This window comes from Phascolarctos cinereus, unplaced genomic scaffold (genome assembly GCF_003287225.1).
Source record: "Phascolarctos cinereus isolate Bilbo 61053 unplaced genomic scaffold, phaCin_HiC Scaffold_726;HRSCAF=1367, whole genome shotgun sequence".
NCBI classification, from domain to species: domain Eukaryota; kingdom Metazoa; phylum Chordata; class Mammalia; order Diprotodontia; family Phascolarctidae; genus Phascolarctos; species Phascolarctos cinereus.
In genome coordinates this window covers 366,460,130-366,473,845 of record NW_027556098.1, presented here as the reverse complement: position 1 = coordinate 366,473,845, position 13,716 = coordinate 366,460,130, and the positions used below count along the sequence as shown (strand labels likewise).

Sequence of the window (13,716 nt, the reverse complement as noted above, 5' to 3'; positions counted from 1 at the left end):
TTCTTGAAAAAAATGAGTTGCTAAAGGTGCTGATGAGGGAGAAGCACAGCTCAGACCAGGTCAGTGTGCCCTGGTCAGCGTCCCAAGAGTAAATCAGGATGTCATTCCGACAGACGGCAGGAGTTCACGAGGCAATGAAAAGGGAGAGAGGCATTGCACAACCCAGGAAAAATGACTACTGATTCATACTGACCAATGTGCCTGGAAGGCATGATTTGCCCTCTGGTATATGGAAGAGCCTCTATGTCCTGCCAGATGTCCAACATGCTAAAAAACAATAAAACGAGACCAAACCAAACCCTGCCTGATTCAGCTGATTCAACCAGTCTGGCTGCTAGAACTTACGGCAGGAGATAAAATGAATGAATGCCTGGGAAACATGAACATCTTGCTTTAAAAAGAAAACAAACAAACAATCAAAAACAACCAGGCCTGGGGTCCCCTCGGGCAAGATGGAATCACAGGATTCTATCACAGTATCACAGGATCCAAGAGACATAACAGTCCTTCGCTATTGTCCAGACCAACAACCCATTCCCAAAATCCTCACTATAACCTACCCAACAATCAGGCATCTAGTCTTGGATTGATGACTTCCAAGAGGAGGACTGTATTGCCTTCTGAGAAGGCCCTTCTACTTTGAGATGGCTCTAAGTGTTGGGAAGTTTGTCCTGCCATCAAGCCTAAATGTGCCCCCTCCTCCTAGTTCTGCCCTCTGGGGCCAAACAGAGTAAGTTGAATCTTCCTCCTGCATTGCCGGCCCTTCAGATACATGAAGCTGGCTCTCATATTCTCTCCCTTTCCCCCTAAGACTTCTCCACACCAAACATCCCCAGATCCTTTAACTGACTAACCCTTGCAGATGGAATGAGGTTGTCTCAGTTTCAACTCTCATATGTAATTGACTGGCCAGGTAGAAATACCAGGAACTAGGTTAAGGGAAATTACATGGTCTATTCAAGGGCAACATGTGTATTTCCCAAGCACTAAGGGCACTACAAAACTGTTGACATTGAGATGGGAGGTTAATCTCAGATCTGATAGAGGATGGTGAATGAATGGAAACCTGGTAATTCTGGTAGCAATAAAGGAAGCAAAATATTCACTTCTGGAGCGTGAAGGAATAGAAAAGACTGTATGGCTAGCTAGCCAATCAAACTGCAGTATGACTAAAAATAAGGGAGAATGGATGACGTCTTGAATTCTATAATCTATAATGTTCTCCCAGTCAGATTACCCTGGATCCATCCTCATGAATCCAGGGGTCCTGACCTCAGGCACCATTTATGAGAAGCCTCCAGCATCACCAATGCCTGGGGTTGACAAGGTACCTGCTTATGTTGGAAGAGGTTGGGGTCTAAGATGTTTCTAAAAGCAAATCATGCAAGAAAAGTTATTCAACAGCTCATGGTTTTTGACCCAGCAATCTGACCTCCATTACTGGTTACTTGCCCCAAGGAAGTCAACAACAATATAACAAAACATACATTACAACACTTTCTATATTGCAGTAGAAATGAGTTAGGTGCCCACTGACTAGGAGGATAACCGAACAAAATACAATGTTGGATATATTAGGATATTGTGGTCCCCTGTAAGAAATGACCAGTATGAGGAATTCAGAAAAACAGAAGCAGGGGAATCTTGTATACAATGGCTACAATAACATAAATAAAAACCACCCAAAAGACAATGAATAAATGCAATGACCAGGGTCCAGCTGACCATAAAGAACAAATGTGGCAGAACTTTAATTGCTATATTGGTTGGTTTTAATGGTTTTTCTTTGTTAAGGGGAAGACATGTGTGTGTGTGTGTGTGTGTGTATGTGTGTGTGTATGTGCGCGTGCGTGCGTGCGCACATGCATACAATTTAGGGGCTGGAGGAAGGGCACATAGGGGAATGATTATGATGTAAAAAAAACACAAAGACAGGAATTTTTAAAAATTGTAAGTTTCCAGAAGCACCTGAATCCATAATCCTCAGTAGTCTGGGAACACTAGCTTAGAAGACTGAAGAGGTTAAGTCAGCAGTTGGGCCACTGTTCCCAAGATCCTTGAGAAACAGGGCTGGGCTAGCAAGGAATTCAAGCAGTGCTGTGGGAATTCTAGCAAGTCAGGACTTGGACCAAATACAGCTCCGAATCAGGATGCATAAGGTTTCAGCCACTTCTACTGAAACTAGTTTGTCCCTAAGGGGATTAGATGGCCCCTTTGCCAACCGAGTGTGTCTGACTCAGGACTCAAACATCAGGTTCCCTAGCCCATGAGACATCCTTGCCTACTGGGGAGGGAGCCTGGGATGAAGGGGAGCATTCTGCTGACAATATCTCAAGATGGCCCAGGTACAGAATGTCAACATGGAGTCACAGGGCAGAAAAGGATTATCTGTTTGACCAGCAGAGCTCCTTTACCAGAGAACAATCACTTCAAAGGAGGTTTCAAGATAAATCTGGTCCAAGTACAGAATCACAGGTTAACAAGAAGATTTTACATATACATATGTATATATGTATGTATATGTATATGTATATGTATATGTATATGTATATGTATATGTATATGTATATGTATATGTATATGTATATGTATATGTATATGTATATGTATATGTATATGTATATGTATATGTATATGTATATGTATACGTATATGTATATGTGTATGTGTATCTATGTATGTGTGTATAAATATGTGTATGTATATACATACATATATATATGTATGTATATATATACACACACACCTATAGATACAGATATAAATGGAAATACAGATGTAGATAGGACAGATCAAAGCAGAGGCTTTACTGAGGTTAGCAACTGGGGGTCCTAGGCTTCACTTATCTCTTGGCTTCCTTCATGGCCAGAACTGACCTCAGAAGCTATCAGGCACAGTGTGTCCTAGTCTTTCTATCTCATTGAGTTATGGAGTAGTTGATATTATAAGGGAGACAGAAAATTAAATAACCAAGCTAATCAGAATTGTATGTGAGATAGGAGCAAAGAGGGTCTAAATGAAAGCCTGAAATAAATAAAGTACACGAGTTTGAGTGCACATGCTTTAGGATACCTGCTCAGCAATGTTTGGGGCAGGCAAAAATGCCAAATGGTGTTATTCTGAATAGGTGAGATATGATTACATTCAGTTTCTCTTCGAAAATTGTAGTACAAACTGAATACAACAATGTCACAGGTAGTCTAAGAAAAGAAATAATCAGCCAGGTGAAGCTGATCATGAAAGGCTTGATGGAGATGAGTTGTGGGTGTGGTTTTGGAAGAGACAGGGATGGAGACTGAAAGAATGGAAAAGGATAAGACATTCCACAGAGGTGAAAGAAAGCAAGATTGCTTTGACTGATACAGAGGATCCTGCTTGGGGAACAAACAATAAAAAATATGAAGAGGTTTTGGTGCGGAAGATAGAAGGATACCAAGAATCCAAGCTGTTAGAGTCTGGCCCCATTTCAAGTCAACTCACCATAGGAAAACGTGTCTGGCATGGGGACCCCATGTCCAGCCAGCTCTTGGAACGTCCAAAACTTGTTGACGCAGTTCAAGATGCTCTGGGGGCGGTTGACCAGGCGGCACCCCAGCTTCTCCAAGTGTCTCAAGACAGTGATGTCACTGTCCGACTGCACTGAAGGCGTGGGTACCCGCACAAGCACCACATCTGGGAATGTCGTCAGAGCCTTCTGGTTCACCTGCAGACCTGCAAGAGAAGAACAAAAGTGAACATGGTGGGGGAGGTGGGGGTGCAGCCAGAGACTATCTCTGTGCATCTACAAGGGTCCAGCAGCAAAGGCCTCCCCATCAACAGTCCTTCAGTGAAAGTCTATCTGGAAGACGGACTTTGAAGTGGTCATTCTGTTGTCAAAACAAAACACAACACAACACAGCACAGCCCAACTTGACATTCCCCACAAATGTAGACAGCATGATTATGGTAAAAAAACATTGGGCATCACCCAGAAGCAAGAGCAATAAACAGCAAGTCCTATAACTAGAAGGAATCTCTGGAGATCATCTCGTCCAGGCCCCTGCTTCCCTGTAGAAGTCAAACCTCATACCTATTATCTGGGAGAGCGAAGGCTTGAAAAAAAAAGGGAATCATCTATTTCATTTATGGAATTCAGATCTAATAGTCCTTCAATGACTTAACTTAAAAAAAAAAACAAAACCCTTCTCCATTAGACTGTCAGCTCCTTGAAAGCAGAGACTTTGGTTTTTTGCTTTTCTTAGAATCCCCAATACTTAGCAAAGTGCCCGGCACATAGTAGGTATTTAATAAATACTAGTTGATTCATTTAAAAGGTTGGCTACCATGAGTCAATCCAGAAAGAGTTTATTTGAGCACCTACTATGTACCCAAGACCCCATGTGAATGAAAGGGGAGATGCACCATTTCTCTAAATGTCCCCTCAGGGCTCTTTTCCAACACTAGCACCCCCAGCCACCAGCTTCAAAACAGTTCACGTTCCCTAACTTTAACCAGGTGTTGGCTGCAGAACCAAGTAAGTGGTGATGATAAGGAAGCAACAAGCAGATCACACATTCTCCAGGGAGGGAAATATCAGAAATGAGGCAGGAAGAAAAAATGACACCCTATTACCACTGATTCACAAAATGCCTCCCCATTTTAACAGCTATTTTACTAATAAAAGGGGAAGGAGAGGAGAGGAATTATTCTAAGAAGTTGCTAATAATAATAGCTAGAATTTATAAGAAAATATAAAAATATATTTATATAATACCATTATATGTTAAAATATCTTATGTACATTTATATACATCAATACAATATACACAATTTCTATACATTAAAATAGCATTTTAAGGCTTGCAAAGTGCTTTAAGAACATAATCTCATTTTGTCAATGCCCATGCCTATGGTGATGGGGGTAAACCTTACACAGTAGGGCATAATTACAATTTGCTTTGCAGTGTGCAAAGTGCTTTTTATATATCATTATGATACTACTATGCTATGAGGTAGATTCTTTAGGTATTATCATCCCCCTTTCACAGAGGTGGAAACTGAGACTCAGAGAGAGGCCAAGTGACTCCATAGTCGGAATGCTAATCATAAAGGCAGGATATGAACCCAGGTCACCCTGATTCCAAGTCCAGCACTCTATCTAGCACACCAATGGAGCCTCAGGGGTGGGGAACCTGCCCTAGGTGATTGCCCCAATCTCTTTCCCCTAGACTCCTGAGGATTCTGAAGAATGCTCTGCATTCTTTTTTTCACCTTTTGTAAAGCAGCCTGATTCATGCTCTAATCATGCCTTGAATAGCTGCTGGTGACAACCTCAGGCAGGCCATGGAAAGGTGATGAGTAGAAAGTAATGAGAAAGTGGGGGCAGGAAATGGGGCAAACATACATATTATGTGTCCTCAATCTAGAAAAAGGCACCAGGGCCAGACCAACACCCCCTACAGAGACAACGCTGGGTGCTGAATAAGGCAGAAGACTTATGGAAATTCTGCCATCGGATGAGAAGAATGACTTTGCAACAGAAAAATAATCCAGAGGAATGAGAAGCAGCAGAAGCTTCTGGCTTTCAGAACCCCACACAAAACCACGGACAGATAAACTCTTATAGGAAAAAAAAATGAATTAGCCAGAAAAATATCAACAATGAACAAGTGGATGAAGACAGCTCAGCCTCAACATGTGGGTTCACAAACACCTAGGAAATCTTACCAGAACTTCATCTCTCTTCTCCAAAGGTAAAGCTTTGGGCTTGGCTCATTCCAACTGGAGCCTTTAATAAATGAAGACTGGAACTGGTTAAGGCGCAGCCCAACAGGCTCAGGTAAAGCAGTTATCTACACTCTATTTCTCTGGGCTCCAGGCTGTCTGTCCATCCCTGCGCTGGGAGATACATGATTGGTTGAAAGAGGTAGTCACTGGTCCAATCACATTTCTGCCCTTCTTCTAGTTCTGCCCCATGACAGGGCTGGTATAGTGTCCCCCTCACTGCTCTGGCTAAGGCCTGCCCCAGCTTTGCCTCCAGGCCCGATGCCCTCACCCCACTCCCTGCGACAGTTCTGGAACAGGAGAGTGGCTGACAAAGTCAACGGCTTCTGCAGGGGTAGCAGTTTCCCCTATAGCTTCTGGGAAAGCTGTCAAGCTGCCAGGGAGGGGAAGGCACCAGAGGGGAAAGAAGGTGGATACGGGGAGCTGACCAAGGAATGAGTTGGAGAATGCCACTGGGGAACAAGATGACAGACTGTATAAAAGGGTATCCCCTATGCTCGATAGAAGAAGGGGATATGAGAGACGGGAGGTGAGAAGAGAGACAAAGAACAAAGCTAATTCTGCTGCCAGAAACTTCTGGCTACTCAGCTGCAGTACGAGGAAGGAGGCTCGATTCAGAGCTGGAAATCATTTAATCTGACACCCTCATTTTACAGAGAAGGAATCTGAGGCACAGAGAGGTTATGTGACTTGCCCCAGGCCATACACAGCTATGGTGGCAGAGCCAGGACTCAAAATGGGTCCTCTGAACTCCAAATCCAGAGCTCTCTGCTTGCCACCTTGCTGAAGACTCCCTTTTTTCTCTGAGACTCCCCTTTCTGTGCCCCTCCCCTCACTGACATAGGGGACAGAGAGTATCTGCTGCCTCTTCTTGCTCTCTCTCCTCCCTCTCCTCTGTCAAAGTCTGCTTAAAGGATCTGACCAGCTGAGTCATGATGAAGTATACCTGACCAATAAAGCTTAATGTGTTACTTCTTTCAAGATTGGTTTTAAGAGCAAATGAGAAAACTTAGCCTAAAGAAATGAGCCCTTAATTATGGAATGTCAGCCATGGATGAGCAGGTGGGGGAAGGGACAGCTTTGGGTAAAGGGACCTTCTCCAAGCCTTAAAATCATCTCCCTCCTGCTTTGTCCTCAGTCTGGGCCACTGCAAGAGCTAGAAAGGCCAGAAATACAAGAGGAAGGGTGTGTGTGTGTGTGTGTGTGTGTGTGTGTGTGTGTGTGTGTGTGTGTCTTGGGGGGTGGGTGGGAAGGAAAAGTAGGGTGTGCCTTTCTCAAACAGCAAGTCTTTTCATATGATTAAGTATGTAACCCAGCATCTGAGAAATAAATCTGACAAAGAAATATGTATTCTACTTCCTTCAGTGGGAACTGAAAATAGTTTTTGTGCATTCCCACTGAAGAATAGAATTAGTTGGGGGCTTTTGGCCTACATCTGTGAATGGCTGTTGCCTGTATCTGCCTCCCTACTGCCCATCAGTTTGGAACAATATTTCCCTTGGCCTTGGATTTACCAGGTTTAGCCTCAACCCAAGCCCTAAAGGTCAAGAGTTTGGGGGAAGCTAGACCAAGTACTGCTTCACTTCTGCCCATTATGTATGAGGTGGAAAACGACACGTGTAACCCCACTGGATTATCAATGTGTCCCTAAACCCCAGGGATGTTTCCAATTCTAAACTCTGCATGAGGCTGATCATCTGTTAGGAGCAGGCACCTTCAAGTCTGAAAAAAATAACACAGTTATAGGCATAACTGAAAATCCACTCTGCCACAGAAACCATTAATTCAAGAAAACATTTATTACACTTCCCTGATACCATGTGCTAGGCACATGAAGATCGATGTTGAATGTCAAAAAGGTACAATCTTTGCCCTCAAGATTCTTACTCATCACATGGTGCACTGGTTACAGTTATAAGGGATTACCAAAGAATGTGGATTCCCAATCATTCTCCTCTATAGGGATTAAGCCTGTTGCTAAGAAAATTGAGACCAGGCACCCTCTCTCACTTCCTTTAGAACCTTCCTTTATCAATCATCCCCTCTTCTCTTAAACCACCAGTCTCCCTCTCCACTGGCTTCTTCTCTTCTGTCCAAAACCATGCTTAGGACACCTCATCTTTAACAACAATGAAAAAGGCAATAACTTACTTTTGACCTTAATCTATATGGCTACCATTTTGGCATACCCTTTATGCCAAAATATTGAAAGAATTATCTAAACCTACTGCTCATTATCATTGCCTCCCCCGTCCCTCTGTCAAGGGCAACATCATCCTTCTCTGTGCCCAGGCTCATTACCTCAGCATCATCTTCCATCTTTGATGTCGCTATCCTACTCCCCCCCCACATCAAATCAGTTGCTAAATCTTGTCATTTCTTTCTCCCCAATGACTCTTGCCTTGGTTCCTTTTTCTCCACTCACATAACTACCTCCCTACTAGTTCTGGCCCTCATTACCTCCTGCCTGGACTGCTGAAGTAGCCTTCTGGTTATTCTTCCTACTTCAAGTCTTTTTTCTCTCCAATTCACCTTTCAGAAAACCGCCCAGGTGATTTTCTTCAAGTGTAGACCCAACCATGTCACCTATGCTCCTCCCCCTAATCCCACAATTCTTAATTCAGTAGCTCCCTATTACTTCCAAGATCACATAGTATATCCTTTGTTTGTCACTTAAAGCTCTTTACAACACCAGGCCCCTTCCTACCTTTCTAATTCAATATTCCACTTCTGTCCATGCACTCTACAGAGGAGCCACACTGGCCTACTTGTTCCTTGTACGCAATAATTCATCTACTGTCTCTGGGGCTTTGCCCTGGATGTTCCCAAAGCCTGAAATGTTCTCCCTCCCAACCTCTGACTCTTAGAGCCTTCCTTTAAAACTCAGCTCAAGTGTGGGAGCTCTTTTGCAGACTTCTCCTGGTCTCCCAAAGTGCTAGAGCCATCCCCTCTAAGGTTACCATTCCTCTACTCTATTTATTTTGTATGTTCTGATTTATACATGTTGCCTCTCACGTTATTACTATTTTTTTTTTGGTAAGGCAATTGGGATTAAGTGACTTGCCCAGGGTCACACAGTCAAGTGTCTGAGGCTAGATTTGAACTCAGGTCCTCCTGACTCCAGGGCTGGTGCTCTATCCATTGTGCCACCTAGCAGCTCCTGCCTTTCACATTAAAAGGTAGATTCCTTGAGGGTAGGGTTTGGGGCTTTTTGTTTTGTTTTGTTTTTCCTTCTTTGTATCCTGCAGCATCAGTGTTTAGCACAGTGCCTCACACATAGTAAGTGCTTAATAAATGCTTGTGGATTGATTGAATGCTGCCTTTTCTTTCTTCCTTCCCTTTCACTCACTCCTCAAACCCTCACAATCACTTGTATTTCCACCAATCTTCTAAAACTTCTGTCTCTCCAGAGCAACAAAATGAAGCTTCCTGGAGATGACCAGACACAGAGGCAATTCCTCAATTTCCATCCTCAAACCCTCTGCAGCATTTGGCACTGCTGGCCAACCTATCAAATCAACAAGCATTTATTAAATGGTACCATGTGCCAGGCACTGAGGATATGAAGATGGAAAGGGCTTAGCTTCTCTTGGGCGAGACCAGTCCACGCCCACAAGAACACATGCCAGATGTGTACAAAGAAGACCCAAGGCCAGTCCACGCCCACAAGAACACATGCCAGATGTGTACAAAGAAGACCCAAGGCCACTTTACAAGGGACGGTACCCACTGCTCCCATAACTCCCTTAGGTTATTATAAGATACCCATTTATTTTGAGTCTTAAAGGGAACCAGGAATTCCAAGAGGCAGGGTGAGGGGGGTAGAGGGAGAACTTATCAAGCAGGGGAGACAGCCAACGCAAGGGCAAAGAGATGGGAGATGAAACATCACATGTGAGAAGGAAGGAGCAAATGGGCCAGTATGGCTGGACCACAGAGCACGCCACTGACTCTCCCTCTCTGGTGCCTGTGATTCAGCGTTCCTCTGGTTCATTCTACTTCTCTGGCTCCTTCTTATCTTCCTACACCCTAATAGTTGGCATTCTCCAAGGCTTTATTCTTGGCTGCCTTTTGCTATCCCCTCCTCCTCATTGGTGAGCTCACCCATTCCTACAACTTCAACCAGCATCACCTCTACACCAATGACCTCCAAATCTATAGCTTTCACTGTGACTTGGCTCATAACCTCCAGACCTGAATATCTGCAGTCTGGGGTGCCTCTACACTTGAACATAATCTCAGCTCCACAGATTCCACACGACGGTCAGTAAAGCACAACAGAAAGTGTTGAACTTGGAGTCAGGAGAACCTGTTTTAATTCTTGTTTTTACACATTTACTGACTGTGTGACTATGGGCAGGTCACAAAACACCTCAATTTTCTTACCTGGAAAATGGACATCATTGTGATCCGTGATCTGTCTATCTATAGGATTGTTGTGAGGAAAGGACTCCACAAACTTTAAAGGGCTATATAAATATGAGTTATATCTCATATCAAAATTATCAGCTTTCTATTTCTTCTCCATCTAACTTTCTAATTTCTGTTAATGGTACCATCAACCTCTCTGTCACTAAAGCTCAAAAACTTAGTTATCTTTGACTTTTCTCCATTGTCCCTACCCCATCTAATTACTGATTGATAAAATCTATAGTTTCTACCTTTACAAAATTTATTAAAACTCTGTACGCGTCTCTTGTCCAGGCCCACATCAAGCCCTTCAGCACTTAACCTAGTGCTTGGCAAACAGTAGGAGCTTAATAAATGCTTGCTGATTGATCAATTATCTTTCATCATCATATTAGCTAACATTTAGAATGTTGTTGTTTGTCCTTCGGTCTCAAAGAGGACTGTGACATCAGGGAGGTGATGCCACAACACGCAAGAGAATTGGATTTAAGTGAGGGAGGGCTGTGCAAAGTCATCAGCCTCACTTTCTCCTCTGGAGCCATTTGGGTCCAGTGGCAAGACATGGATCAGGACAACTGGAAATGGCCCCCAATATTTAGATAATGCTAAGTTTTATATGTATATGAATTCATCATAAAAATTGGTCCTCATAGCACCCCTGTGAAGTAAGTACTACCTACAGGCATTCTTACCCTTATTTTACCAATTAGGAAACTGAGGCTCAGAAAGGGTAAACAACACTCAGGTAGCAAATGGAAGAACCAGGATTTGAATCTAGCTCTCTCCTGATGTCAATTTCTCTACTCTGTTTTATTATGTTGCACTGTCTCAACCTAGGATCTTTGGCAATAGTCTCCCAACTCGTCTCTTCACCCTTCATCTCTCCTCTATCCAATCTATCCTGTACACACAGCCAGATTAATCTTTCTACAATGCCTCAAGAACTTTTGGTCCCAACCCATCTTGCCCAGCCTCCTTTATACTTTTATACATAAGAAAATAGTGGGTCAAAGAGTTTCAGTCTTACCCAAGGTCCCACAGATAGTACAGCCAAGACCAAGTACTTGTCTTCTGACACTCATTTGATGCGCTTTCCACTAACCAAATCCAACCCTGGCTGACAGTGCCGAAGGTAGGTGCCCTTACAGTGGTCAAAAAGGACTAAACCTCAAAACAGTCAATTCAATAGGAAGACATGGCCTGAATACCTTTTTTAAAGGAAAAGAGATTGCTTGCCTCCTCAGTGAGTGAGGGAAGGACTAGAGGGAAGGAGAGAATACTCAAAATTTTTTTAAAAAATTAATCTTAAAAATAAAATTAAAAAAGAAAAACAAGACTTTATATTATATAAAGTATTATTATATATATTATATATTATATAAATAAAATAAAATTTTATTTTAATTTTATATTATATAATTATCATATATATAATATATATATTATATAATTAATTTTATATTATATAAAAAGAATAAGTTCTATTTTCTTCACATGGTGAAATAATACTAGCTAATAATAGCTAACTTTTTAAATTGTATTTTACAAAGTGCTTTGCAAATATTATCTAATTTTATTCTCAGAAAAACCCTGGGAACGCCCACCCGTTATCACCCTCATTTTGTAGATGAGGAAACTGAGACAGGCAGAGATCGAATGTCTTGCTCAGAGTCACATAGTTAGTAAGTGTTTGAGGCTGGATTCGAACACAGGTCTTCCTCACTCCAGGTCCAATGGTCTACTCACTGAGCCACCTAGCTACCAGCATCACCCTGCTTCTTTCTGGAACTCTAACTTAAAATATATTAGTGAGTAAAAGATCTCCAAAAACAGGTGGCTTCTCCCACAGAATCAGTTTAGAAAAAGTATATCCATATTAAACCAAGTCACAAAATAAACTTCATCATGTGCACTAATAGCAAAGAAATGCTATTTTATTGTAAGATGGAATGGAACTAATCTAGAAACAAGCATACAATCATTTTTAAAAGAAAAAAGAGGGAAATGTATTGCTAAAAATTGTTAACAGTAGAGTGAAGATGAAGGAACCCAGTTGGAGCTATGGGCTGGAAGTGAACTTGGAGAGTTCACCTTCACCTAGTTTAGGGAAGAGGAGGTATTTAACCTACTTCATGCTGCATCCAGTGATGGAGTACACCTGTCAAAGCAGCCAGTCTTTGGTGAGGTTCCCATGGTAGCGTGCCAGTGGGCATTCAGGTTACAGGTCTGGGAAGCTTACTGGCGCCAAGCTGGGGTTTATTTGGCCTGGTATTTCTTCCTGTTTCTCTCTGCTTTAGTTTTGTGTGGTCCCAGTTACTGAACCTCTAGGGAAGAGAGACAGGAGCTCACATGATACGTCCATTTTTCCTCAGGCGTCTGCATGGGGCCCACTGTTGGGACCTGTGCTGCACCACGGTCAGCACATTGAGCATATCAAAGAGGAGATCTGAGCTGAGATGACCTGAGAGCCGCCTATCTGATCCACTGTAGCTGAGCTCACTTGCCCCTCACTTAGAAAGATCACCCAGTGGGCAGCCCTCTTATGATTCTAAGAACTGGGAACTTTCAATTATCCACTCCAATGGAGAGAGAAAAGAAAGAGATCATCCAAAATGGCAGATGGTGGGAGAAATCCATTTATAGTTGACTTTATCAAAGTCGGATTCCTGCGCTTACATTTGAATGTCTGCAGACTACTTCTGGTAACAGATAACTTGACAAAGGAAGAACTGGCAAGCTTTCTCATCCTGCCCCCTCTTCGACACCTCCCTGTACATTTCACTCCAAGCATTACCGCTCAGACTGATGGAAAACACCAACCTAAGCAGAAACACCAACCTGAGCCTCCCCAAGGGAGGTAACTCTTATGGGCTGCAAGGGTGGACTGCTTGCCAGTAACAACAAATAGAAATAGGGTGGTTGTAGACAAACAACACAAGGAAACAAAGAAGTTGCCTGAAATAAGTATTTAAGCAGAAAGATGTACCCCACCCAAGATGAAGCAGCAGAGAATCAAAGGGAAGAGCTGAATGCAATATAAATCTCCTTGAATTTACTTAAAACCAACACAAGTGTTAGAAGGTTTACTATTCAATCAAAAATGATCTGGGTTGGAGGTGGAGGGATCGCACAAACTTGTAGAATTAACAAAAAAGAAGCATACACAGGGGTCACTATTGTTTGAAAAATTCAAACTTTCTAAAAGACTTAGATGTTTATAGAAAGATTCACATTATGTCAGAGGTGGAAGGGAACACAGAGGCCATCGGGTCCAGCCCCTACCTGACAGGTGGCTATCCGACCTCCCCGAGAAGGTGTCTTGTGATGGGGAATTCCCTACCTCCAGAGGCAGCTCATTTCCCTTTTGGATAGCTCTGTCCATTGGGGAATTCTTCCTTTTACAGAGTCAAAATCGATTTCTCTGCAATTTTCACTCATTGCTCCTAGTTGGACTGTCTGAGCCAAGCAGAACTCTACTTGTTCTTCCATATGTCAGCCCTTCCAACACCTGAAGATAACTATCACAAGCCCTTTCAGTCTCCT

At 42.7% G+C, this 13,716-nt stretch overlaps 1 protein-coding gene across 1 annotated transcript in view; it reads right to left on the bottom strand.

Annotated features, from left to right (window-relative positions):
- The window catches only part of RIMKLA (ribosomal modification protein rimK like family member A), a 64,044-nt gene that overhangs the window by 35,641 nt on the left and 14,687 nt on the right, over window positions 1–13,716 (bottom strand). Inside the window, exon 2 of the mRNA XM_020983433.2 lies at window positions 3,481–3,711. Coding sequence (XP_020839092.1) covers window positions 3,481–3,711 — 231 coding nt within the window. The remainder of the gene's footprint in view (window positions 1–3,480; window positions 3,712–13,716) is intronic.